Raw genomic sequence first — 26,769 nt, forward strand, 5'->3', positions numbered from 1 at the left:
CCAGTAAGATGCCGGCAGATGAAGCTGCAGTAACCTCAGTGCCCTGCCTTGCTGGGAGCACTCGGGCTGCTGGAGCAGAGCATCGCTGTTAAACACCCCTGCCCTTCCCAAGGGGCTCCTGACAACTCTTCAAACTGAGTTTCAGAAGTTTTCTGCGCTGGGCTAACTTGGCTCCAGTCAGAGATGACTGCACAGGGCCCACTTTGCTGTTTAATTTTGCTGGCATGTAACATTTTAAAAAACCTACAGCAAACCCCTGAACCTCTGAGCAGTAGCATGGACCCCAAAGACCCTCTCTAGGATAACAACCTCAAATACCAGCCTGTAAGTCACAGCCCTGTCTGACCAGGATAAGCAGCCTCTGCCAAGACCTTCTCAGCATTTCCTCCTCAGAAAAGAACAGTGAAATGAGCAGCGTGTGCTGGGGAACTTCAGCTGGGCCCTTCTGAAAGGGACATTTGTCTCTCTGTGCCTTGCAACGCTGCCGTGGTGTGACAGCCACGGATGAGGCATCCATAACATTTGTTATTGGGCACTGGATTATTTTTGAATGGAGATCGGTCCAGGCAGTCTGCAATAAAAACAAATCTCACTCTGATGATGAAGAAGAGAAAGGAAAACAAGGAACAAGTAGGAACACTCAGTGATTCAGTGGTGACAATGACTCCCCTTTTACCCATGAGCAGGGCAGTGTCCCAGAAGAGGGACATGAAGTGTCCTATCCCAGCCATGCAGTGACTGGTGGTACAGTTACTGTAAAACATTTACTGTAAAGGGAATTATCTGTGCAAAGTGGGAATCTGAACGACTTCAGCTCTCTTGTGAGTAAACAAAGCTTTATCAAATGATGAGGAACATCATACAAGTTTCTTTACCATCACAAAAACAACCAATGCATTTAACATAAAAGAAATCGGAAAAATAAACAAATATTTGCAGCTCTAAGCTTAGAAAAAAGTGGAGCTGTAAGAACTTCAAATGTGTGTAATTTTGATTTTATGTTTAGAACAAAATTGGTTTATATTCATGAGTTTTTCCACTGCAGCTTCTGCAAGGGACAGCAATCCTTCTCTTAACTGATCTTATTCTGGTTTGCAGGAACCATTCTCAAGATTTTTACCCTCTGAACCCTGCCAACCAAGGGCCAGGTACAGTCCTAATCTTTCTGATCTTTCTGTCCAGAAATCATCCAACTGAGTCTGACTCACTGGTCCTACTATACCTGCTTTTCTCCATGCCAAAGGAATTCCAACTGGCCATTCCAGCCAGCTGACAGCTATTTGTGGCTCTTTTGTATTGTATGAACTCAATCATGTCCATTTAAACAACTATATTAAAAATATTTTCTATACCATGGCAATTTCAATTAAAACATGTAAAGAATTTATTAGCCTTTTTCTCTTGCGACTCCTAAAATCAGCAATTTGTCAATATTATGAATACTTTAAAAGATGAAATTTCACTTGCAAAGAAAACCAGTGGCACATTATCACATGGGTAATGATGTGGCAGAGCACAAATTAACAGGGATAAGTAATAAACAGCTATTTAGCTTTCACAGCACAATCTATTACACTGTCAAGTTTAAATGCCTTTTGGGTAAGAACACACAGGCCCATAAATGTGGTATTTAAGGGAGCAGATAAATGAAATGGTGTGAAATGAAGTGAAAATGAACAACAGTTCAGAGACCAGCAGGTTGGGCTCAGTTCCTAAGAGCACTGATCATTCCAAGAGCATGGGGCTCTGCAAGCCCTTCCAGGGGAAACGATGGAAATTAGCACCCCCACCATTATAAACAGTCCTGGGCAGTGGTCTAAGACTCCCTGGAAACACTCAAATATCAACTTCAATACTCAGAGATGCATTTTATTGTATGCTTATATAGTATTTTGTGCACACTGAAGTGTTCTGTTCTTGAGGAGAAAAATTCCTCTCCAGAATGTTGGTTCTATTGCAGAGCTTCTTAAAAAGGAGCCATCTTCATCCTATTTAGATATATTTCTCTACATATATCCTATATGTGACTACATTGCAGTGAAATGGTGAAGATTTATAAATACATTCCTAAGTGAAATGTCCTCAGTTTATAAATCAGGTTGGATATCAGCAAGTTTGGGTCCTGGAGGAGAACTGACACAAGCCAAAGCTGCACTCACTGACCTGCACCTGCACAGCACGAGAGAAGGGGAAGCTCCTCAGGCTCAGACAGATGAATATCCAGTGGGAAAAACCTCACCAACAGCAGTGCAGGTGACACTAAGGGTGAAATGTGCAGTTCAGCAGGGTCAGACCTCAATCTCCACATTCAGGATTTATGCAAAGGTCTATCCACTCCATCCCCACACAACCTCAGCTCCTCTCACCTTTGCACATGCACCTTTGACACCTCTCTTGAAAACAGCCCCTGGGATTTGTAAAGGGATTTGTAAAGGGAGGTGTCGAGCTGCTAATTATATATTCATTTCATTAGTTTTAACAGCATTAAGCTGCTTTTAAAGGTCAAACCTCCTTGCTAAGATTCTTGGCTATTCCAGGACTGTGCATGCTCTGAAAAATGCCTCTAACATTCATGAATCTGATAAAAGTTTATTCCTATTAACCCTGCTTATCTTGTATCTACCAGGGTCTCACTTTGGTGTGGGGATGGTTTAACACCACCCTACCTGTACAGTGCTGCTGGAGGGAAACATCACTCACCTCTGGCATCCCAACCATGGCCAACATCCCCCTCACCACAATTCCTGCACTGAACATCATCCCAAGGAAAGTTCAGCACCCTTCAAGAAGAGATTTTACTTTTTAGGAATTTATTTGTTCTGTCTTCTCTAATTATGTTCATAATTTCCTGAAACAAAGTGGAAGTGTTGGCTGACTAAGAACAAGTTACCTTCTGCTCAGCTCCACTTCCAACAAAACTAAGGAAAAATGAATCTGCCTGTGCCATACCTATAAATAAACACACTTAGGCAACAATTAACAGGTAATTTAACCCCCAAACTGTTCATTGACTCTGCCAGGTATTTATGAAAGCCAAAAAGAAACAAGCAACACACAGGTATCAAAAGTCCAGCAGGGAAAAGTCACACTCAAAATATTGGCATCACTCTGGTTTCTACATCTTAGAAAGGGGCAGCATGTTTTTGAGTTCTGCTGTGACATGGCATTTAGCAAAACACTAATTTTGAGGATTTTTTCCAAAAGAAGAGCACTGAAGTAGATCTGGACTTTTACAGAAGCCAGTCAGCTGCCTAAATCCCAGTTAATGTAAATGGCACTTAAGCTACAAACTGGGCTTAAAAAAAAAGGAGGGGGGGGGGAAGAAAGAAAATCAGACATCCATTTGAACATCTCCACAAAGAGCTTAAAATTAACAGCGCTTATTTCTATTTCTTAATTTACATAAGTACATTTGATTCCAATTTAGTTAACAGCAGCTGGAAAGCAGAACTTCATCTAGGTTGGTTATTGTCACTGCCTTCCCAACAAAATGAGTTCTAGTTGAAGGGGAGAACCTTGAGCTTACACGTGTAACAAACAGTGCAGAGAACTGCTGAGCCAAAGGATTACTCACCGAGCTGAAACTGAGATAAATGTAAATACTTTTTCCATTTCACTGTTCTAAGACCTGTAACAGACTTGGCTCTCTTGCCTTGGAGACTGATCCAGAGCAGTTCCTCCTTCCCTGATTTACTGAATTTGCTTTGAAACAGAGTAGTGAGACAGAAATTAAAAATTCCACCTTCTTTCTCCTCTGCTTTTATCTGATGAAAGGAATGTTTACCTTTGTATTCTTCCTTGTACAAACAAAATGATTCTAATAAAACTGCTAAGGGACCTGCCAGGAAAGGACTCATTTCCTTCTGTCTTTCTACCCAGAATTTTAATGGAGACACTGAAATAGGCACATAACAACCTACATAACTGCATTAATGGAACTTAAATATGATGGAGATAAGAAAATAAATCAGCCATAAATACCTATTTAATGCAGTGATCCCCAAAAATAACTCATGAGAGCAAAACATAAATAAAATGAAGAGTGGCTAAAAAAATAAATGAAAATCTACATGTAACACCAGGTTTCCTGCATTGTATAAATCACAACAATCCATCCTCAAATGATGATTGAGGCAAATGACACCAAACATCTTCCCTGTTTTCCTTTATGAAAAACTGTAAAGCTTTAATTTCTGCATTTCAGGATGTGAAAGGCAAATACTCCTCTCAGATGGATGTCATGGATATGTTCAGTTCTGAAACAACAACAGTTCTGAAAGTGAAGAAATGCTACTGATATTTAAGGAAGGACAGGAATTTCCCGCAAGGGAATCCAGAAATGGAGCCTAAAGATCTCTGCAGTGGACTGGGGAGAATCACCTGTCAATCTCAGACCATTTTGCATCAAGCCTCCCCTAAGTCAAAGCTTTTAAAAAACATTTGCATTTAAATTTTCCACACATTAAATTTAAAAGCATTAACACTTCCGGAACAATGTGTAATTCCAATTTAAATGCAGACATGATGTATTGCAGATTTAAGGATTACTACAGACATTCATCTCTATGAGGCAGCAAAATTAAATGTAGTGTAATTCCCAATTTGTGCCCAGAAGAGGAACATGCTGAATTGTCTAGGAGAATGTCTTTGCCTGTTGACTATAAAAAAGATCTCCTATAGAACTATAGAAAAGTTAAAGAACCAAACAACCCCATGCCTCAAAAAAACTCCTAGAAAAGCATCACACACTTTTATTTTGGATGCATGTGTTGCTCAAAACACACAACTTTTGAATATTCCCAAGTTTTACCTCATACATCCCATAGGGTTTTACGACGACTGTAACAGAAACAGCATCAGACACAAAACCTGCCAGGACAAACCAAAGACAAGACACAGATAAAAAGCCTCAGTAATCTGCTGTCCATGCACCAAATATCTCCCATCTTTAATTTCTGAAGTTCATACTTGTAGAAAAGGCCACTTTGGACAGCAGCTCCCATTCAGGCCTCTGCCAGGAGCATCTCCACAGGCGCCTGAGGAACGTCCCCAGCTCACACCTCTGTCCAAGCCCTGCCCTCACTGTTACTGAGGTGAAAAAGAGAAAGTTTTCAAAACTCCAGCATAATCACAGGATGCCAACTGAGGAAGCCAATGCTGTCATTCTCTGGGCCAACAACAGAGGATTTCAAAACACCACCTGCCCTATTCTGCTCTGTTAAGGAGGCCAAGGAGCAGGAACCTCTCTCATTTCTGATGTCACACTGCTACAGCGAAGGTGACAGTCTTTAACCAAACATGAAGTCCTTGTTCTCAGCCTCATGACTGGCATTATGTGTGGGCAGGAATCCTGAAGTCCAACAGCTCCAGAAATAAAAGTTGTATCACTCACAGGTTTAGATTTTATAGAAATAATCAGCTTCTGACTGTATGGATCCCTCATTTCTGCACGGCAGCAACAACAGCTGCAGCATTCCCATTAGTCAATTGTGGTAAATTCTCATCCTCACATCAGCTGCTTACACAAATCAGATGAACAATTACACACACAGGTCCAGCTTTTGGCTTTCTCCTTTTCAAATGAATTTCTCACGGAAAGAAGCACATTCTGGTAGTCTTTGTCTCGAGACAATCCTGATATAAAACACACAAATGTGTCATCTCCACCTGAGGAGGAAAATCCTAGAGGAGGTGGTCCTTCACCACCTCGGGTGTTAGGCTGGCACTGAGGGCATGAGGTGATGGTCCTGCTGCCACACACACGCAGCTGATGCTGGTTCAGGTCTCCCTCTCTGCATCTCCACCCTCGAGTGCTGGTTGCACAACTCCCACCACCTCCACAGTGGCTCTCCTGAGTCCAGAGACCTTTTGGAAGCCTCCTGCTCCACAGCTGCCAGCTCAGAAAGGTGACATCAATCACAGGATGATCTGTTCAAAATAAATGAAAACTGTGCCTAACATTTCTTCTCTTGAAATTGAGAGGGGTTTTGGCTCGGTATCTTCCTCTGGCACCTTTCTGTTGATCTCTGTCCTTTTCATCCTTCTCAGTTTGTCCTTGAATTCAGTTGATGCCACTTCATTTTCTGAATGACAAATAGGCCACTGCATCCTGGGGCAAGAATTTCTTCGGATTTATTTATGCAACTGTTTTGGATCTACTGTACTCTGAATAAATATTAATACACAGTTTAAATATAAAAATCTGAATACATACTAAACATGCAGACTGTGAAATAGCAGTCAAATAAAATAACCCATTTATAAAGGCCCATGTTTATATTTACTACTGTCTCAAAAAAAACCCAAAACAACAAAACAAAAAAAAAAACCCAAAACACAACCTCAAAATTGCACTAAGAAGTCAGGAAAAATGTACTACTCCTAAACTGAATATTCTGGCAGGGAACAACAGCTGTGGAAAGGGTTTGAAGGAGAAACTGTTGACTGGAGGCAGAGCACCAAAGGGAGCTGGCTCCTTTCTGTACATCAGCCTTCTAAGGGGACAGAATTTGCAGACTTTTGAAACCTGCTGCTTTCCTTCTCTGGAAAGCATCACTGTTGTGAAGAACACAATCTTACTCTGTGAAAATAAATAAGAAATCATGACTTTATAGCACATTTCTATTAACACAAAGATCAGGGAACTAGTAGAGAGATTGTTTCTTGGATACCTTGAGGTGGTAGTTTTGACAAATGGCTTCTGATGCACTTGTGAGACAGAGATTTTGGCTTTCCCCACACACAGGCCTAATTACCACATTAATGAAGGTTATGGCCATAAAGGAATAGCAGGGCTGTCTCTGCTAAACTCCCTGAAACTCAGGCACAGAAAAACAAACATTGCCTTCCATATAAATGGCTGCTTTAGGAGCCATTAGTGATAAATCCTGTGTATTCCCTCGAAGCCTCTGATGCCAGGGATGCAGAAGAAAACCTTATCACAAGGGTTTGCTTGCACAGCTTCAGCACTGAGAGTAATCCACTAAGTATCCCACACAATACTCAGGTAGAGCAGGTAAGAATTAATTGGTACCTTTCCCACCCACCCCCCCAGAATTTCTGATGCTGAAACTGTTTTTCCCTTCATTGAACCAGCTCGGCCTAGACTGGCTTGTCCCGCAGTGACATGTATATTGAATACAAATCAGACAGCAGAGCTTTAAATCTGTGTTGCAGCTCTCATTTCCAATTCGAGAACTGTACTATAATCATAAGCTTCTGGTGGATGAAAGGAAATCAGCTCTCTGAATATTAGCTAATGCCACATTTGCAAGTCCTGAAGAGATCTGTGCTGTTTAAAAAAAAAAAAAAATAGATCATTTCTCGTGAACCTATATATATGAATCGCTTTGTACTGCTCGACTGATAGAAGCGATGCCTGTGCTGGGATTAAACCCTTTTCATCATAAAACCTCATCTGGTTCGGAGTCCAAGTCCATCAAACCTTTTCCCTTTAAAGTCCCGCCTTTGATTCTACATCAATTTATTCAAACCGCAGCTGGGTGGCTGAAAACGAAAGGACAGCATCATTTAAACCAACCATGTTCCTAACTTGAAAGAAGGACTATAATTAAAAAAATGGGCATAAAAGAATGGAAATGGGATAATATTTTTTAATGGTAGTTCAAAGGCCGACAGATGTCAGAGCCTTTGAAGATGTCAGTACACTGAGCAAGGAGTTGCCATTAAATAGTTTGCCTGAGAGGTGAAGCAGCTTTTTAATGACTGAAAAAGCCCTTGCAGACACATCCTTGTGTTTTTAATTTGTCAGAGTTTCTGCAGTATTTTCTGATTAATGACACATGATTATAACTGCATAGCACACATATTTTTATACTTTGTTAAATGAATACTTTATTCCACATTCCTTCAGTGCCAGATAAAAACAGGAAAGCTTTACTACAGAGTCTAAAACTATTCAGATTGCTCAAATATTTATGGTAATTTGAGGGGATTGGCCAGATCCAGAGCTTCGATGTGTTGCTACCTTTTGTTCTTTAATGGAGCTATTACTACTGCCACCACAATGTGCATGCATTAAGTGAGCATGTGACCCAGTAATGCATTGTGCCCTTCTCGTGTCCTAAACAATCAGAGCTTTCATAATTCACTGATGAACAAAGTCATCAAATCAAAATAACATTTAGAAAAATCCTAGGGTTGATCCTGAACAATACAAACAATGGCTGCCAATGTATTGTAAGTGGAAAATAACTTTTCCAAGGGAAAAAGCATATTGCTAGGAAACATCATGTTCAGAAGAAAAACACCAATATTTAGAAATGCAGATAAAATTCCCATCTTGGGCTGAGAAGATGCTCCTGCAACATCCTTCATCTCCCTCTTAACATATGCAAATTTTTTCTATTTTCCCCACAAATGGAAAATGTAGTAGCCTGAAACACAGGGACAATTTCTTTTGCTGCCAGGAAAAAGCTCTCCCATTGCTACAATAGCCTTTTGTGGATGCCTGCCAAGCTGAGCAGGTACAGCCCAGGGACAGCCCAGCCCTGGGCAGGGACAGGAAAATCCAGCACTGTGTGCCCTACCTTGTATCACACCTCAGAGCATCAGCCACATGAGAGCACAGTCATTACAAGGGAATTTGATTAATGTGCCACTCCTTCTGCTCTTCCAGCCTACACTCAGCTTGTAATTGGATCATAAATAGAAATGTGATGGACTCAGCTGAAAGCGTGCAGAGATTGGAGGTGCTGTAGCAGAGCCTTGTGAAATGAGTTGCTGTTCTGCCCTGAATATTGACAGGATTTCATGAGTAGGAATATTTGGCTCGTTGCAATCCATATCCATCAGGAATGTCTGTGTAACACCCTGCTCAGGAGCCTCCTGGAGGGGAGGGAGGTGGCTCTGGACACTCACAGCTCCATGGATGAGGGAGGGGAAGGAAGCCGTGAGCCAGGACTGCTCTGCTGCCTGTCCCAAACACTGCACAGTTATCCTGCTGCAACAGCAAGCTGCAAAGGTTGAAAAGGAAAAGAATATGGCTGCAGAGAGACAAAAGATAATTCTGAAATTGAATCCCCCCACATGTAATTATTGAATGGAAACAGAGCCCTGCTTGGAAGAAACATGGCGGAGTTAGGATTCCACTATAAAAAACATGGAGAATTGGACAACTCTCATACAGACAATTGAATTCCCATTCCCAGCTAACCTGCAGCCTTCCTCCTTGAGTCATGCCACAGTTGCCTTCAATGACAGCTTAATTTAAAAAGCAAAACAAACCCCACCACACATAAGTAGACCACTTGACTTTATCATGAATCTCATGTAGATTTGAAAACTCAGTCTGAATTAATGTTACCTTACATACTTTTGCCACTTTTCCTAGAAAACAAACGACAGGTGGGAGCAGGCAGGAAGCTGCTCAGCAGGATGGGGTGGAGCAGCCCCTGGGAACACCCATCAACCAGAGCAGAGCTCATTCCCTCTTCCATCCCCATCTCAGGAGTTGGGCAGGTCCTGGATACCCGGGTGCTCAGCAGGGGTGTTGGGACAGGGACAATCTCTGGATGGAAGAAAGCCAAGGAGTAAGATCTACACATCCAAAAGGCCCTTGATGTCATTGCTGTACAGAAATCTGTTCAAAATTCAGCTATTATGCTGGACCTGTGGTAAAAATAGCAGGATAAAATGTTGAATTTCAAGCCAGTTACAGCTGAGCTGAAATAACCCTTCAGAGAAAAAGGCACTTCTCTAAGCTGTGGGACTTTCTACAGAATTCCAATTACACAAACTAAAGGAACATTACTTACAAAAGATGCATCAGAATTCTGAATAAGCATCATAAAGTTCTTCTAAAATGGGAAATATCAGACATCCTGAAAATAATGTTTTGCTACAAGCCCCACATAAGCAGACAAAGCTGAGCCATTCAGACTCTATCCATTAGAGGGCAATAATACATATACACACACTCAGACACATATATATACACAAACACACTTCCTCACATATCCCAAACTGAATTTAGCAGGAAAAAATTAATATTTTCTGTCTAACATCACCAATGATATATTGACAGCTTGGGTCCTGTTCCCTCCTCTCCCCCTGCACTCTCCAACAACAGCATCCAACAGATAAAAGGAACAATAACAAATTATTCTTTAAATTTGCTTTCCTATGAGGAAATGCATGCAATACACTGCTTCAGAAGGCTTCCAGTCAGTCATTATCAAATGTGAGTAGGCTGAACAACCAGCATGTCTGTAAGCATGGCAATCACTGCAGGGCTTCCCAAACTTTGAACAGACAAAAATGTTCTTCACGTGCTCATCTCCCACCTCAGTCAAACACTTTTCCTTTTCCTTACAGTGACACAAGAACCTCTGAGAGCAGCAGCCACTGCAGACATGGCAGGGGGCCAGCACTCCTCAGCTGTCTCTTAGAGCCACAGACAAATCATGCAAGGGCATTTTTTGGTGTTATTAGAGGCACTCAAAGAAGGCAGCTCATGTGCTGTGTCTTCTGCTTCCCTGCTCCAACCACACCAACCCACAGAGAAACCAACTGATAAACCTTGTTTATCTCAGGTCCCCAACCTTCCTCTGCCCTCACTTGCAGCATCCCACAAGCACAATTATGGTATCAGCTCTCAGGGACAGGAACTGTCTGTTGTTCCATGTTTTCACTAACACAACATAGACTCAGACCCCCGAGAGGATTCCAGCAATACAAATAATTACCAGCAGCCCCTAAACTACTGCTTGTCAACATCTCATTAGTTACAGGACTGCTGGAGTTCACAGGGACACACAGGCAGCTGGATCAGTCACTTAATGACCAGTAATTCCTGTGAGCATCCACACTCCATTGATTTGTGTTTGGGGTGGCATTTTTCCTTTTGTTTGTTTCTGGGCTTTTTGCTTGTTTCTGTTTTGTTTGGGTTTTAAAAAACATATTACCCTGCAATTACCAATCTCTACTCCCTTAAAAACAGCACCTCAGGTAACAGTGTCATCTACCAGCTTATTGTCTTCATCAGCTGCTGAATAAATATTAATTTTATACTAAACTAGAGGTTTAATTGAAGACATGAATTTCGTAAGGTCCAAGATGAAGATGTAGAGTAACACACTGCTCCTGCTGCTAACCCAGCCAGGACACAGGTGCCCTCCAACCCAGAAATCCCTGAGGATACTAAATACAGCAGGAGAACATGCAGCTTCCTTCAAATGTACAGTGTATTCTGTGTTTGCAGCAGCTTGTCTTTCCAAAAATCACTTTCTCCGCTGTTTCTCTTTTCTAAATTCATTTTACAGATGCCAATACAGCAGAAAGCACAGTCTACAAAAGAACTCAAGCTGTCAGAGGCAACTTTAGAGGAATTGTATCACCTGTGTGGAAGATGGAGTTCACTCTTCGTGGGATTTTCAGATCTGTTTCAAGTGAAAATACTGTGTCAGAGGGTTTTGTCCCTTTTTCTTACCTTTCTTTTCCCCTTAAACTACCTTAGTGATGGTTTTACGAACTCTGAAGAACAACTCTAAAACCAGAAAATGGAATATTCATGGTCAGGCTGATATTTGAGGGGTCAAAAGTAATGTTTTCTTATTTGTGTTATTTTAGAAGGACTTTCAGACACATGAATACAAATGACGCTGAGATATGTAATTGCAGTTTGAAATATATTGTTTTCTCCATGAAACAGAAATCTACAGCATCCCTGACATCGATTCCTGTCATTTTGTCATGATAAACACTCAGGTATTAAGTACCTTCCACATCATGCACCCAGGCATGATTCCAATTAGTGCTGAATAGAAGACAAAATGTCACCTTAATAAGCTTCAATTTGCAGAGTCTTTGAACACTCAATGATATCATCACTTTGCCAATCATTTCTTGTACTTTGGCTGCTTTTTTTCCATCTCACCCTCCCTGTCAAAAGGCAGTCTTTCAAATCCACAGAAAGGGAAAACATGAACAACGTCAGTCATTGGTCTGACTGAGCTAAAAGATCCAAAAATGACTCCCCAATACATCAACAGAGAACTATGATGTGCACAATATTCCCTCAAAGCTAATTTGCTGCCAACATGTAGAGTAATTGGGGGAAAAAAGTCTACTTTCAAGTCATACTGTGAAAAATATTTTCTTGCATGAAATCAACACTAAAGACCTTAAATCACTGTCACAGTCTGTGCCACTCATTCAAATGAAGAAACAGTTTTTGTTCAGGTAAGGTGACAATCATTTCTTCAAAGGTGACTGAGCTGAGGAACAGCTCTGCTGTCTGACTCCATACTGAAAATAATCACTGTACTTTAAAAGAACGGATTTTATTTCTAATTTGTTTCTTAGGAAAAAAAAAAAGAAAAATGTTTTCAAAAGGAAAAAGAAACTTGCAGAGAAGGTATGCACAATTCTGTGAGCTCAAATGTCTGAGGCCAGCACAAGCCCACAGCCCTTAGCTGAGGACTCACGATGTTTTCTCTATCTGGAACAGCCCCAAAAGCAGAACCTAAAATCCCTGCTGTTATCTGGGTGCGAGGGAAAACAGAAACACCAAATGGCAGCAGAAAAGACAAGAGATCATGAATCAGGCTAGAAGTGTGGAGCGATACCAAGGCCAACATGCTGCTGTTCAGTGGGCTCTGCAGGGCTGTGCCAGGGCAGCTGAGAGCCCACAATTCAGAGGTGGGGATGGCAAATGGCCTCTCCTGAGCTGGGTCCCTCAGGAGGTGGTCCCAGAGCACACGGCCAGCGCCCCACGAGCTGCATCCCCCAGGTCCAACAGGCTCCTGGCACTGCACTGAGCTGCCCCATCTCCCTGGCTTGCACATCCCACAGAAGCCTGTCAGGAGCCCTTTGCTGGCACCTCCTTGTCACTCACAGCTCAGAACTGGCAGGGGACAAACCCCAGCCCATGCTGTGTGGGGTGTGGTGTGCCCAGAGTCCATGCTGGAGCTGGGAGCACACAGCAGGCATGGCACCGGGCTGGGAGCAGGGCTCAAAGAGTGCACAGCATTTGGCTGCCCCTCCATGGGATGGGACAGCAAATTCCATACTTCTGAGGCAGCAAAGATTTGGAGGAGTTGCTAGAGACGCCAGGGTTTGAGCAGTGGGGAACAGCTGCAGAGATTTTACTGGTGGAACACTCAAGCCCGGGTCTGTGCCAGCAACATCATCCCAGCCCCGTGGGGAACCCGCCCTGGGGGCTCGTCCCCCTCGCAGCTCCTGTCTGTGAAACTCAGGAGAACCAGAGCAGGCTCCCATTTCTCTTCCAGGCTAAAGCAGCGTGTGGAGGAACAGGCAGAGCAGTGGTGGGGCACGCAGGGCAGTGCAATTTGCCATAAGCATCTCAGCTGCAATTTGTTACTGGTTTTCCACTTGAAGGTTCCTTTATAATACTTTAATGTGGGAGCGTGCAGAGCTGTATGGATGGGCTCATATTTCTCAGCTGACATATCTTCAGCCAAAGTATGTCAGCTACAGGAGAAGGCAAGGCTTTGCACTGGCTCTGGGATTTCTTCTTCCCCCATCAGAAACCACATAAAAGAAAAACACAAATAAATCAGCTCTCCAAAATCGCTATTTATTACCTCATCATGAAACCATCTACTGGAACCTGCAGTGGTATTGAGTAATATCATTACTTAAACCATAAAGAGGTTGTATTTATTACTCAAAATTGGGAAAATTAGCATCCATATGGATCTTATTGTTTTACGAGCAGTACTGCTGCCAAAACAAGTGGTGTTAACATTCCAAACTACAGATTGTCACCATTTCTCGCCCAGTGTCTCATTCTTTCACTTGGTATTTAAAATACCTTTGAATTGAGGAACTGAGCGGATCATAGAATCTCTCCTATCAAGAGATATATCATTTAACAGCCAGACTACTGTTCAAAACTTGATTTATGGTGACAGTGAGTGAATGGAATTAACATCTGATGACCTAAGGAAGAGAGACTAAATTGATTTTGGATAATCTTTCTTTAGAGAAAGGATGAGAGAAAAAAGCACACTCTTAAGAAATTTAACTATTTAATTTGTAATACATAGTAATTTAGTAGGCAATCACAGACAGAACACCCTAACTTCCATCCCTAGAAAAATGATGGTGTAAAACTCAATGAAAGTAATTTCCAGGCACAGGAAGCATAAAAGGGTCACTGCGAACAGCAAGCTGGATAAACCAGGGCAAGGCAGGCTTGAATAAATGATTGTCCTCTGCCGTGAACAGAAGTGTAAGTGTTATTTATCTTTAGCAAGGTTTTGATACAGACTTTACAGGGTCTGTACAGTCAAACTGAAGGGACACGGACTGGAGGGATGAGAGGAGTGTGAGCAGAGACCTCTCTCCAGTGTGAGCAGAGAACTCACAGGAGGACAGGAGGAGTCAGGAGTCAGCAAACGAGTGGCACTTCTCAAATCTCAGAATGGGCTGGCACAGCTGAAACCTGCTGCCACACCCTGCATGATGGACACAGTGACTCCTGCCATGCTGCAGATGGCATTTCCTGGGAAAGCAGCCAGTGTGGAGAGCAGGGTGCCATCCACAGGGACCTCAAACATTGCAAGCTGAGGAATGGACCACCAGGACCTGCAGGGAGCTCACCAAGCCAGGTTTATTCAGCCTGCAGAACTGAACACCAAAGAGAAATCAAATTGCTGTCTTCAGCTGAGCGTAAGGAATTGTGGGGAAGACAGAGGCAAACTCTTCTTGAAGGAAGGGCAAGAACCTACAGATCTGAATTTTAACAACAGATATTCCAGCTGCATGTCCAGGAAAAGGGAATTCACTCTGGATTGGTAAAGCACTGGAGTGTTTGGCTCAAGAAGGCTGTGAAATCTCCACCAGTGCAGGTTTTTCTAAACTCAGCTGGACTTGGCCCTGAGCAACATGAGGTGGTTTTGAAGTCAGACCTGCTTTGAGCAGGAGGTTGGGCACGGTGACCTCCAGAGGTCCTTCCAACCCAAATTATTCTATGATGCTGTGAAAAAACTCCAGAATGAATGCTGGTCTCCCATTAGAGGATGTCCCTTCAGCGCTCAGGGGAACGTTTGAAGTGGATGGCACTGCTGTTTTCCAAATTGCTGCACTTGTTCTATGAACTAGAAGTCAACTTCCTTCTGTTCAACAACTGTCTCAAACACATTACAGAGGTAACAGAAAAAGCAATTTTCAAAAGAACTAAAAGCTGTTAATAAAGTTGTGAGCAAGCATTCCCTCCTCTGTGCAGCAGATATTTACTGAATTCGTCTAGTTGTAATATTCAGAACAATCCAATACAGCAACTACACTTTCAGACCTTGGACAAAATTGGAAGTAATATCAATAAGCAATTCAGAGCCTGGCTTTGCTATACACCAATCTTCAGACAGAAAGCACAAGCTCCTTCAATCAAATCAAGAGATCAACCAAATCAAAATCAAGAGATTCTATTGTAAATCAATCATTTCTGCAGACTAACACAGTATTTTTACCTCTGCTTAGAAATTACATTACAGCACCTCACATGCTGCAGTTACTACCTGTTTGTACATGCACCTGTTTGTAATTGATCATTTCTGACTTCAGGATTTCTTAATGTACCTTTAATGTGAGAAATGTTTCACACCACACACAGCTTATTGTCTATTAGTGTAAATCATTCCTTGCAGCCATCACACACAAACCCTGCCTGCAAAGCCACACCTAGTGGATGTGTTAAAACCTGGCATAAAGATCCTTTACATCTCACTGATGAGCAATACTGATCTCACTCCTATTCAAAGAAATTAATCTATGTTTATTAACGTCTATGCAGGAAATAATCGCTTCTTCCTAATCAAGGAGTGCTGGTATAAAATAAAATTACTGCCATCCAATCTACACCCTGCCCCTAGACAAGTGAAATTATACACACCCCTGTCAGCTGCCAATATTTAAAATGAAACAAAAAAGAATATAAAAACACTGATTGCAACGTTTTAATAATTACAAGATATATTCAATTTCATATTATAGAAACAGAAAGTCCATTTTGCTGAAAAGAACTCCATCTCAGATTCAGAGTTCATATTATGTGATGAGCTAGTTTCTATGGCAACTGCTTTCTCTTTTACATACACTGTAGACAGCACAAAATGTCTGTTGTCTCCTAAGTTAACATTTTTAATCAGCAGATGACAATTTGTGCACTATTATGTATGCCTTCCAAAAATGTCTTTAAGTATTTCAAGTGCTGGGCTGACTGAAGTATAAAAGGAGAGAGTGAAGTCACACCTCCCACCCCAAATTCCTCACAATCCAACTTCAGTTCTAATGAGAAGAGTGAGAGTCGAGGAAAAATGCTGGAGACATCAGAGATGATCACCCACCATGGCACAAGAACACTTTGAAGGGTGCATGAAGTGAGGAAGTGGCAGATGTTCACAGCTGGACCAACAGGTGTTTGAAAGGTGTCCCAACCCGAGGCAGAGGCTCAGCCAGCGTGGGACACAGGATGGAGAGAACACTGAGCCCACACTGTCTGCTCCAGTTCAGAGAAAAGGCTTATTTTTAACTCTTATGTCAAAGATCATGCCAATGCTGCAGCCCCAATGCTTCCCCAGCTCTGTGGGTTTGCAGTATTTCAGTATTTCCACAAGGAACTGCTGCATTTGACCATTTCACAGCAATGCTCTGAGTGAAAGCCCAGTGTAAACATCTCCACGGGGCCCAGCACCAGATCCTGATTTCAGCAGATATTCCCCATCAATGGGATCCATGGCAGCCTGAGTCAGCAGGCTCTGAATAACAACCAAGGAAAACCACACAAATGCTGCAACAAATATTTGGTACTTTACATCAACAGTCATGTTCATTATCCTGGGCTGACTGGTGGTAAATGAAACATGCTGCAATATAGCCAAAAGCTGTTGTTTGGGAAAAGCTAAAAGTGAACGGCTGCCTGTCTACAGGAGTCTGACTGGCAGCCCAAGAGCCCTTCTCCAAGTAAAATACAACAAACAAATATTTAGATTGCAACTCCAGGATTCAGACTGGCTGCAGAGAAAGCCTGCATTGCAAGCAGTGCATTTCTTCTCATGCCAAAGACATCTTCTGCTAAGAAAAGGGAAGGAAGTACAAAAAAAAAAAAAAAAAAAAAAAAGAGTAATATAATTTATTTACTCCAAACTGTAAACAGAAGTGACTTCAGTAGCACTGTCAGCATCTGAATGTTTCCCAGGCTACCTCTATCTGTACCCTCCAGATCCCCTCAAGCAAATTGCTTCCACTGATACTGGGAGAATTACCATGTGGGAACTGGTGTCTGGAGATATTCAAACAATAACATGAACCAGAAGAGTTGATCAGTGATTTAACTTTAGGTAACAATAGGTTCTTTCAAATCAAAGTTGAAGAGAGTCTCCTATTCTGAAAAAAATGCTCCCTAAATCCTTCTTATTAATATAGTACAGTGCTGCAAAGTTACTGTTGCAGCAGTATTTGAACACAGGCAGAAACTGGGCATGAGTTGGGTATTTAGTTATCACTAAACAAGTAGGTAATGTCTCTACTGGGTTTTTTTTCTGTATTTTCTCTTGTCAATATTGACAGAGCTCTGCAGCAGACACACAGCAGCACAGCCACCCTTCATACATTTATGAAGCCAAGATAAATGTCCTCCATTTCCCCCACTTGGTTGATACACTAATTATCTACACAGAACCACAAACATATACCAAGAACCTGCTGGAATGAAAATAACTATCATTGCTGGAATGAAAACAGTGATTGCTACTGTTTTTTTATTTTAACTCCACAGGCTCAAATTAATTCAGACAAAACCAGGTGCAAAGCAATAGCTGCAGAAAGATTCTTGAGCCCAAGTGCAAAGAAAGAAGCTCCAAAGAGAAGCCAGAAAAGAAGTGATGGGATGTGCTGTACATGGGACACCAGCGGAGGAGCCACTGATTCCTGAGAAGAGAAAGCAAACCAGGATGGTAAAGGCCAAGGGGATTATGGAAAGTTCACAAAGCAAAGGAGGAAAAAGGAAACAGATTCTTCAGCCATGGGATAACACCTTATTAACTCTTCTTGCCACCTCCAGCCTGTTTGTTGGGGATTTTTGTAACAAGCTCCTCTCTCAATGTCTGCATCCACACAGCTTCAGAACTACTCAAGGTTTTTCTTTCCCAACCAATGAGGGTTTCTTGAGAGCCCCAAGACACCCCAAAAGAGCAGTGATCTCTTCAAGCAGCCTCATTTTTGAGAGCACAAACGTTGCCTGTTAAAATGAAACCCCGTGACATCAGTGACACGCGCGGGCAGAACGTGCCCGAGCACCCCAGCTGCTCTTGACCCAATTATGACTGGATGAACACAGTGGCCTGGCCAATTATCTCAGAACACAACCTGGAAAGAGGATTCAGCTTCCTCATGGAAACTTTCTTTCCTCTCCTTTCGAGCCAAGCGCTGTATTTGATGTTACAGGGGTACATTTTATTTCTTCTTCTTGCCCAAAGGTCAACGGTGGAAGAACGAGCAGGAAAATGATCCAAATCTGTACAGCAGCTGGAACATGGAAATCTTTGAGCTGGGCTGAGGGCACGTGGCAGATGCTGAGGAGAGAAGGACATTCAAAGGACAAAGGGGAAATATGAGGGCACAACTGGCACCACAGACACTCAGCCCCTCTGCTTCTGTTATTAAAATTTCCTAACCTTGCTATTTAATTTCACCAAGCAAACTGGATATATTCTCTGTAACCTGAATTTTGCTTCAGAAAATCACTGATTCCTTAGCAAGACTGCTTTTAACAAAACAAAGGAAGGTCTCCATCATGCAAGGAGCTCCTTGTTCTGATGGATAAACTAAAATTACTTAGGGAGGTGCAAAATGTATGGGCAAACTTAAAAATGCTCCTAAAGAAAATCCAGATATCCAAATTAAATAGAAGTAGTAATTCAAAACTACCCTTTAAAAAAATATAATCCTGTGTGATTAGCTACTGTTTAAAGAATAACAACATTATGACAGGTCATGGAAAACGTACAGGATTTAAAAGCCTACAAGAACACAGCATGGCATAAAAGCCTTTGTACTGCTTTGACTTTTATTGACCTACAAGTCAATTTGCTCCTCCCCAAGCATTACAACCCCAGGTGAAAAAATCAGAGCAAGACTCCTAGAAATGGAGAAATCCACGCAGAATGCAATAGTTACCCAGAAATTTATCATCAACACAAAAAGTGATACGCTTCAATCAAATTCCTTTCTTGAAAATATATTAGACTTACTCTTCACAAAGAAATAAAATTGGTTTATATTTAATTAATATCTGGCAAGGAACTTAAATCTTAATTTTTATACTCTAGCTGAGATTAAAGCATTAATAAATGTATTTATATTTGAATAAAAACTAACTATTTTGTATAGTGTCTTTCACAGTATCTGAAGACCTGTGTGAAAGTAGAGACCTTGGACATGCAATAAAAATTAAATTAATATTTACAGTATTAAAATTATTAAAAATATTAAAAATTAAATTAATATTTACAGTATTAGTAAAATAAATTGATCTGCAGTACTCAGTCATCACTGTCTTCAGGAATATAGTGAGAAATACATATTTTAACCACGTACATTAAGAAATACCTATTCGCTACTCTTTCATATGGAAAAGGATTTAAGAAAGACTTCCAGTCAATACCTTTAATAATGGTGCTTTCACGTCATTCACCCAACACTGAGCAGATAGGTCCTTCAAACCAAGCTACTCATATGTGATTAACACTAATTATTATTTAAATTTTTCAAATAACCCAGCAAATCCACTTCTCATTTCGCCAAGCAAAATGGCCTCCGCTCCTATTTCATCTCACCTTCGCTGCGACACAAAGCACTCCTAAAAATTACTGCTGTCAAAGATGGTTCCAATTTAACAGATTTTGAAAATGCAGTGCTGCTTACAAATACCCATTAAATGACTGGGTTACCTTTGTTTAGAGCCTGACAAATGTTTCATAATGGACATTGGCCGTTAGTCATATCAGATGTCCAAAACACGTATTTTATAAACGTATGCGAAGATTAAAAAAAAATTATTAAAAATCTGGGCTATAATTCCATAAGAAACAGCAGTATTGTCTGTTGAGCTCACTGCAAAGACAGAGGTGGATTTGAATACAAAGACCAAAGGAAGGAACGAAGAGCAATTTATTTTCCCAAATGGAAAAATCTGCGTCCTTGAAAGCTGGGAGAGTCTCACTAGAATTTAAACAAACAACAGCTCTTCTTGTCAAAGCAACTGCCCTTTCTTCCCTGATTTACATGTCATTCTCATGGCAGCAATGTTCCAATGACTGTACAGGGATATTCAAACTACAAAGAAAAGCTCTGCAAAAAGGCCAAACTCTGCTTTTCAGACTGTTCAGATTCCCCCAATAGCTGTGAAAATTGCTGGCTTTCCACAGAGCACCTGTAGTAGCATTGTTGATTCCCCTGAAAGCAAAAAGCACAACCAAACTTTGGGCTCCAACCTTTGCCAGAAATGACCTCCAAGAGCACAAACCAGAGCTGGACTTAGAGACACCTCCCAGTTCTCAGAATTTGCTGAAGAGAGTCCCTTCCCTTTTGTATTCAGTGTTACAGAGCAACACAGGAACTGGGATGAGCACTGGTGTAGAGACAGAATAATTCTATGTAATTCCAAAACTGCCTTCTTTTAACACGGGAGTTACAGCTCTGCCTTTGTCCGCAAAAAAAAAAAAATAACAACAGCAGAAATGCAGGTGAGAGGAGGCTACAACTCTGAAAAGACACTCGCAAACAGATCCAGAGCCGAGATGAATCTATCTTGGGCCAAAAAGAAAAAATGCAAAGACAAAAACCAATCCCTTGAACCATTTAAGGCTTTGTTCGTTCTTACAATGCAGCGGAAAATAAAAGGCAAGGTTTAATTTTTTTTTTTCAGAGGCTACCTGAGTATCCCCCGCCCAACTGTTCTCACAAAGTATATCCCGTTTTCATTGGAAAACCACAATGGTGGAAAAAGAGAAATAAGTCCTGGCTTTGCAATATACCTCTCAACCACTCCCAAGAAGCCGTTTGCTTCCTAATGGACTTCCTTAAGCCAGATTTCAATAGTCCGAGCCGTCCAAAGTAAAAAATCAATTGATTTCAAAGGTAAATTTTCAATTCAGTTTCATTTAGCTCCATTAGAGGTGCTAGTAAAAGCCACAGCCTACCAGCCTACAGGAAAGTAGAGTGAAAATGCCTCTTAGTCTGAGCCTAACATCTCCTAGGGAAGGTGGTGGTGCGCGGAAAACGTGTCATTAAAGATGCTTTACCAAAATGTCCAGTTTGGGTATAAAATAATCCATGCGTGATAAGCAATTCTAACGCTGATTAGGAAAGATTATTTTCTCAAACTCTTTAAATTAGAAAATCACCTTAGTTTTTAGATTATTGCCATTGCAGGCCTTTTTAATAAAGGCTCTTAGGAAAATATACCACGCTGTCCTTACAAAATACATTAAAAAAAAGGCAGTAAGATGGTTTTTGAAGTGAAAACTCATAAAGATCATTTTCCATGCTGACAGTGTGCATTTCATCCAGAAGTTTGAAGAGTCAAATGCTACCTCAGCTGGGGGTTATTCTGCCAAATGGCTTCCAACAGTGACCACAGAGATGGAGGATGGGAGGGGTACGTGTGTGTAGGAAAATAAACGTGGTTGTAAGCGACCCCAAACCCACATCATCTTATCAAACATCCGACACACGGAACCAAACGCACAATGCAAATCTAGAATACAAAAACTGAAACAAAAAAAGACATGAACAAAAGGAAATAAAGCCATTTGTGAGTTACCTGCAGAGATTTAAAACAAAAAAAAAGCACACGAACGAAGCAGATATAATTCACATGGATTTGCTCAGGAAGAAGAAAAGGAGGGGTGAGTATGAGGGCTGGGGGAAAAAGAACAGATACCTTTTTTTCTTAAACAAATCCATCATGAAAGAAAATGAGACAAGATTATAAATAGGCCAAGTTATAGCGCACCATGGGATTTTTAATCTGGCTACCTGTGGTTTTTGCAGTTAAAGCCCTATTCAGCAGTAGGAAGGGAGGGGGGAAAGCGGAAAAAGAAAAAAAGAAAAAAAAAGAAAATCGAAATCACGTTTATGTGCCAGTTTCGCAAACACTCCCCCAGCGAGCACCACCAACAATGCTGGCAAACAGGAAACACTCATTATCAGCAATTTCTAATAAGCGGGCGCCTTTCAAGCGTTATTGATCGTTACCTGGCCATCTCGCTTCCTGCTGTCCTGAGTTTGGCTCTCGTGCTCTGCCATGGCAGCACGAAGCTGCTTCTCCAGTTTCTCCATCTCCCGTTGATGGTCTCGGACCAGGCAGTCCTGCGCTGTGTTGTGCTGCTGGAATAGGTGCGTCTTCTCCTGTTCATGCTCCAGCTTCAGCTCCACTATCTGATTGGACAGGGAGGAGTACAGTTCATCAATAGAACATCCTTGTCGTCATGACAACTCGTCTACAGCTTAATTTCCCTCTTAATTTCATCAAGTTGGCAATTTTATTTTTACGTCACTATTACCTCACCTCTTAAAAAGCCACCGTTAGCGTGACAGAATTCCTCCAGACAATCCCAACAATGGAGACAACCGAGCAAATCCAGCGCATCCTTACCCAATTTGTTGGTACAAATGTCGGAAGCGTACGAAAAAATAATATTAAAAAAAAAAAAAAAAAAAAGGGGAGGCATTGTCGCATTGTGTGGCGGGTGCCCCCGTATCCCGCTGCTGCTCCTCAGCAGGACTGAGGATCCTAAATGGTTAATAGGCAGCCTGCTCGCCCCTTCGCTTAAGTATACACACACACAACCCCCCACCCCAGCAATTAAAGCTTTGCAAGAATTCTTTATGATTTCCAAAGCGAACGCTCTTCCTGCGATATTCCTCAACGCTGGCGCATAGAGTTGTCTTTTTTTTTTTTCCCCTTAAATAAAAAAAAAAAAAGAGCAAGAAAATTATAAAAAAAACAAAGCTCTATTATCCCGTTGTCAGCTACGCTATCCCAACATAAACAGATGTATGTGTTCCAGAAGGGCACCTGCTGTGCCGCAAGCTTGCACCATGATTTCATAAGAAGCCCTCTATTCTCAGGAGCCGTTCCCAGTCCGCACCACACTGGATGCTGTGACCTTGGCCACTCTTAGCCTCTCCCCGCTTGCCTGAATGGCAGCCTGAGACCAAGGGCCTGGTTGCTGCAGCTTTGATATTAATCCTCCCGCCTGCGCACAAAGGCACCCTACCTGGCCTGCACACTGGAGCGGCCAGGCCGCCTTTGAAGCAGGTGATGAATAGGGACGGCAGGAAGCCGCTTCCCCACTGAACTCCGGGCCACACAGCTGCTAAGAACAGTCACTTGGATTTTTCTTCAGTTTTGGTGGATTTCGGAGAAGGAGGAAGGGGGGGAAGGAAGAAAAATAACAAAAAAAAAAAAAAAGAAAAAAAAAAAAGAGAAATCTCTTATCGTGAACATGGTGGGGTATTTTCAGCATGAGAAAGGAAAAAAAGAGCGGACGGGAGGAGCCGCTGTGTGAGCGCCGAGAGCGCCCGGCACCTTATCTTAAAGCTGTAGCATTCAATTCTGGAATGATATCAGCTGGTTGCCCGGCTTCCATGGGGAAAATTTGAAGCTAAGTTAAAATAAATTTAAAAAAAAAGGGCATTTTCTCAAACGGCAGATCAGCGTGTTGCAAGTTTAAAAGGGAAACGTGTCGTCCATGCTGTGGTTGGGAGCATCCTTCCGCAAACGGAGTGAGAAGAACAGATGCAACACTGCATGGTTTAACGTATCTACATTATTTAATAACACTAAAGAGCTCATTAAGAGATGCCTGAAGTCCCTGCAGGGGTTACCCCTCACATGTTCCAGGCTGGACCTGGGATCCTCACACAGAGTTCTTTGCACCAGGTTTTTGCCCAAGGTTTCTCTACAAAACTGGTTTCTCTTGGATGCTTGTGGTGTCCATCCTGTGCCTAAGAGAAAAAGCTGTTGCTCCCTAAAATAACTGTAGAGCTTTTGCCTGATTTAGGAGAAAAAAATGTTTAGTGTTTCTTCATAAATAAGACCTGATTAAAAAGAAATCGTGTCAACAGCAGAGGCCTTTCCCTTCAAACATTTTGCTGTCTTAATTACTGGGTTTTCAGCTGGTTGTTCCATATAGTTTGCTGTGGGGAGCTTCAGTTATTGAAGATGTCACTTTTTTACCAGAAGACAAGGCAGTAGGCAGGGAATGTGACCCAGAGGGAGCAGGGGACACATCCTGCTTCTCCAACTCTGTACACCTTTACCACAACGACCAAAGTAAATTGTTTTGCTTAGTAATCTCTTCACTTTCAGCATTTATAGACAAAAAGATTTTAGTTTAATAGGTGGAACGAGCAAAAGGTCCTTCAGCAGGAGGGGTGTCCACTCAGGTCATCCGTGGGAAGAGAAAAGGTGGTACCATGAGGGGAGGTGTTGTTTTACAAAAGGCAAATTTGTTGAAGAAAAATTTTAAAACCCTCCTCATTTAAAGCAACGTATTTCCCATTATGGTCTTGGTTTGGTACTTTAAGATGTTTCTGGCAGGGAGCGGAGGTGGAGAAACAGGAGAGGAGAGAAAAGATGAGGACCAGAGCATTTTCATCCCTCTGAGGCCTCCACACCCATCTTCCCTAATGAATATTAGCAGATATTCCACATTCCCAACCAACAAAATAAAGAACACAAAGTGACTGAGCAGCCATTCCCTGCCCTGGTGAGCACTCCCTGAAGCTCCTGCTCCCCTCAGAACTGCTGCCAAGCACTATGGCTTCTCTTCCACTCCTCCCTCTCTCATTCTTGTATTTTTATTCAGTTGTTTTTTTAAAGGAAAAAAAAAAATAACATATACCAAAAAACGGAAAGAGAGAATCCATGCTGCTTTTCAGCAACAACAGGACTTCATCACAAGAAACTGCATGAAAATTGTATTAATTCTTCACAAACCAGACAGATTCCGTCTCCTCTTTGAGGTGGAGAGCGCCTTTATGAATGATATAACAAAACCACCTCCTTCAAAAATTCTGTCATGTTGAGATCTCGATGCTGAGCACTTCATCAGATCACATTCAAGTGCCTGCTCCAATGCAGCACTCCAGTGTCCAGGGGCAGGCACTGGTAGGTGCTATACATTTCAGCCAGACAAGCAACACGGCGTTCACAATGGGCATTAGGGGCGAGGCTGAAAAGAAACATTCATTAAATAATCGTGTGTGCCCTATTACCATAATCACAGGGCATTCATTGTGCCTTGGATGTTTCCTCATCTTGTCCTCCCAAAGATGAAAATCTCTCATTGCCTTCCCTGGGCATCTGTTCCTGTCTCCAGCCATGGCCTGGACACAAAACCAAGCAGGAATGTCTGTCTGACCTGACAGAGCCTTTTTTACCACTGCTGTTATCAAGTAACACTTGTATTTGAAAATTATGATCTCTCCTTAGCTGAATTCTTCATTTTTTGTTTCCACACAGTGTGATAGAATAACGTTCAAGGCAACAGCCAACAGATGATTTACTAAACTGTCATCAGAATTACACTATTTACTTAAAATTTAGCTTTTAATTACATTATTTCTTCTACATTTAGCTTTTAACTAAAATTTAAATGTCCTTACACTTTGCAGAGAAAAGGATGTTAAAAATAAAACTAAATTCTTAACAAAGAGCTAAAAAAGATTAATGCAAGAATTGTGACAGTCTCTTGTTGTTCACTCACATACACAAACAAAAAGGTGCCAAACAAATCTGGCAGCGTGGTTTGTTACCAAGTGGCTACTCAGCTCACTCACACAGGCAGATGGAATTGCACTCACAAGGGGAGGTGCTTTAGGACAACTTGTTAAAACAAGAGACAATCTAATACAAAGCCAAGGTGAAATCCTGCTGCTGTTAGCACACCTGAAGAACACAGATGGACAATAAACAGCCCACTGATCGCAGGAGATGTTTTCAGAAGCCAAAGATTTGTAATTTAATCAACACCAGCAAATACATTTTGAAAGTCCCTAATTTAGACAAGGCCTTCTACTACCCAGTTTTTGCTTTTACATCACATGCTAAGTTTAGGCTTTTCAATTTTAGAACAATTTCAACTTGTTCTCAAGAACAAGCACGCCTTTGAAATTCTTTTTAGAGTCCCCAAAGGAGGGAAAGGAAATTAGTTAGCTCACTACCTCTTTGAAAAATGTAACTGCTACAATAAATATTTGACACCAAAGTATGAAAATTCATGTAAATTTATGTCCGCAATTCTAGAAATATTTTAAGTAGCACCTACATAAAATATGGTTTTGCAAGGCAGGATGATTTTATAAGCACTGTTTTGGCATGACTGAGCTGAGGGCTGGAGAAGCCACCAATGCATTGCACGTGTCACTGAGCTAAACTCACTCTGCAGCACACCTACAGCACGTCTGCTTTCAGTATTTCCATCCTAAAATTATTTAAGTGTTTGTAAATCAGGTGTTTGCATGATTACCCTGCTGACAAGCAGCCCCAGCCTCTGCCCAGGCAGGGCACAGCCCATGATCTGTCCCCAAATAACAACTCCAGCAAAATGGAGCATTTTCTGCCTCCTCTAAGCCTATCAAAAAACCTGTGTGTTCCATGAGGATATGGGGATTACCCATCCCTGCAAATACTGCTGCTGAAAGTAATCTGATCTAGCAGGCTGGAGGAGTGAGTGTTAATCACACTGGGGTCTGGTTCAGCATAACTTTGGGAGA

General features: G+C 41.7%; 1 protein-coding gene across 12 annotated transcripts in view; it reads right to left on the minus strand.

Annotated features, from left to right (window-relative positions):
• The window catches only part of CEP112 (centrosomal protein 112), a 185,777-nt gene that overhangs the window by 92,100 nt on the left and 66,908 nt on the right, over positions 1-26,769 (minus strand). For all 12 annotated transcript variants that reach the window (XR_014949296.1, XM_077787393.1, XM_085556674.1 and 9 more), the window contains one exon: positions 22,243-22,425. Coding sequence is in view for 11 of the 12 variants with exons in the window: in XM_077787393.1 (XP_077643519.1) it covers positions 22,243-22,425 (183 nt within the window). In the remaining variant the exon portion in view is untranslated. The remainder of the gene's footprint in view (positions 1-22,242; positions 22,426-26,769) is intronic.

This window comes from Lonchura striata, chromosome 18, assembly GCF_050655825.1.
Source record: "Lonchura striata isolate lonStrDom1 chromosome 18, ASM5065582v1, whole genome shotgun sequence".
Classification (NCBI taxonomy): domain Eukaryota; kingdom Metazoa; phylum Chordata; class Aves; order Passeriformes; family Estrildidae; genus Lonchura; species Lonchura striata.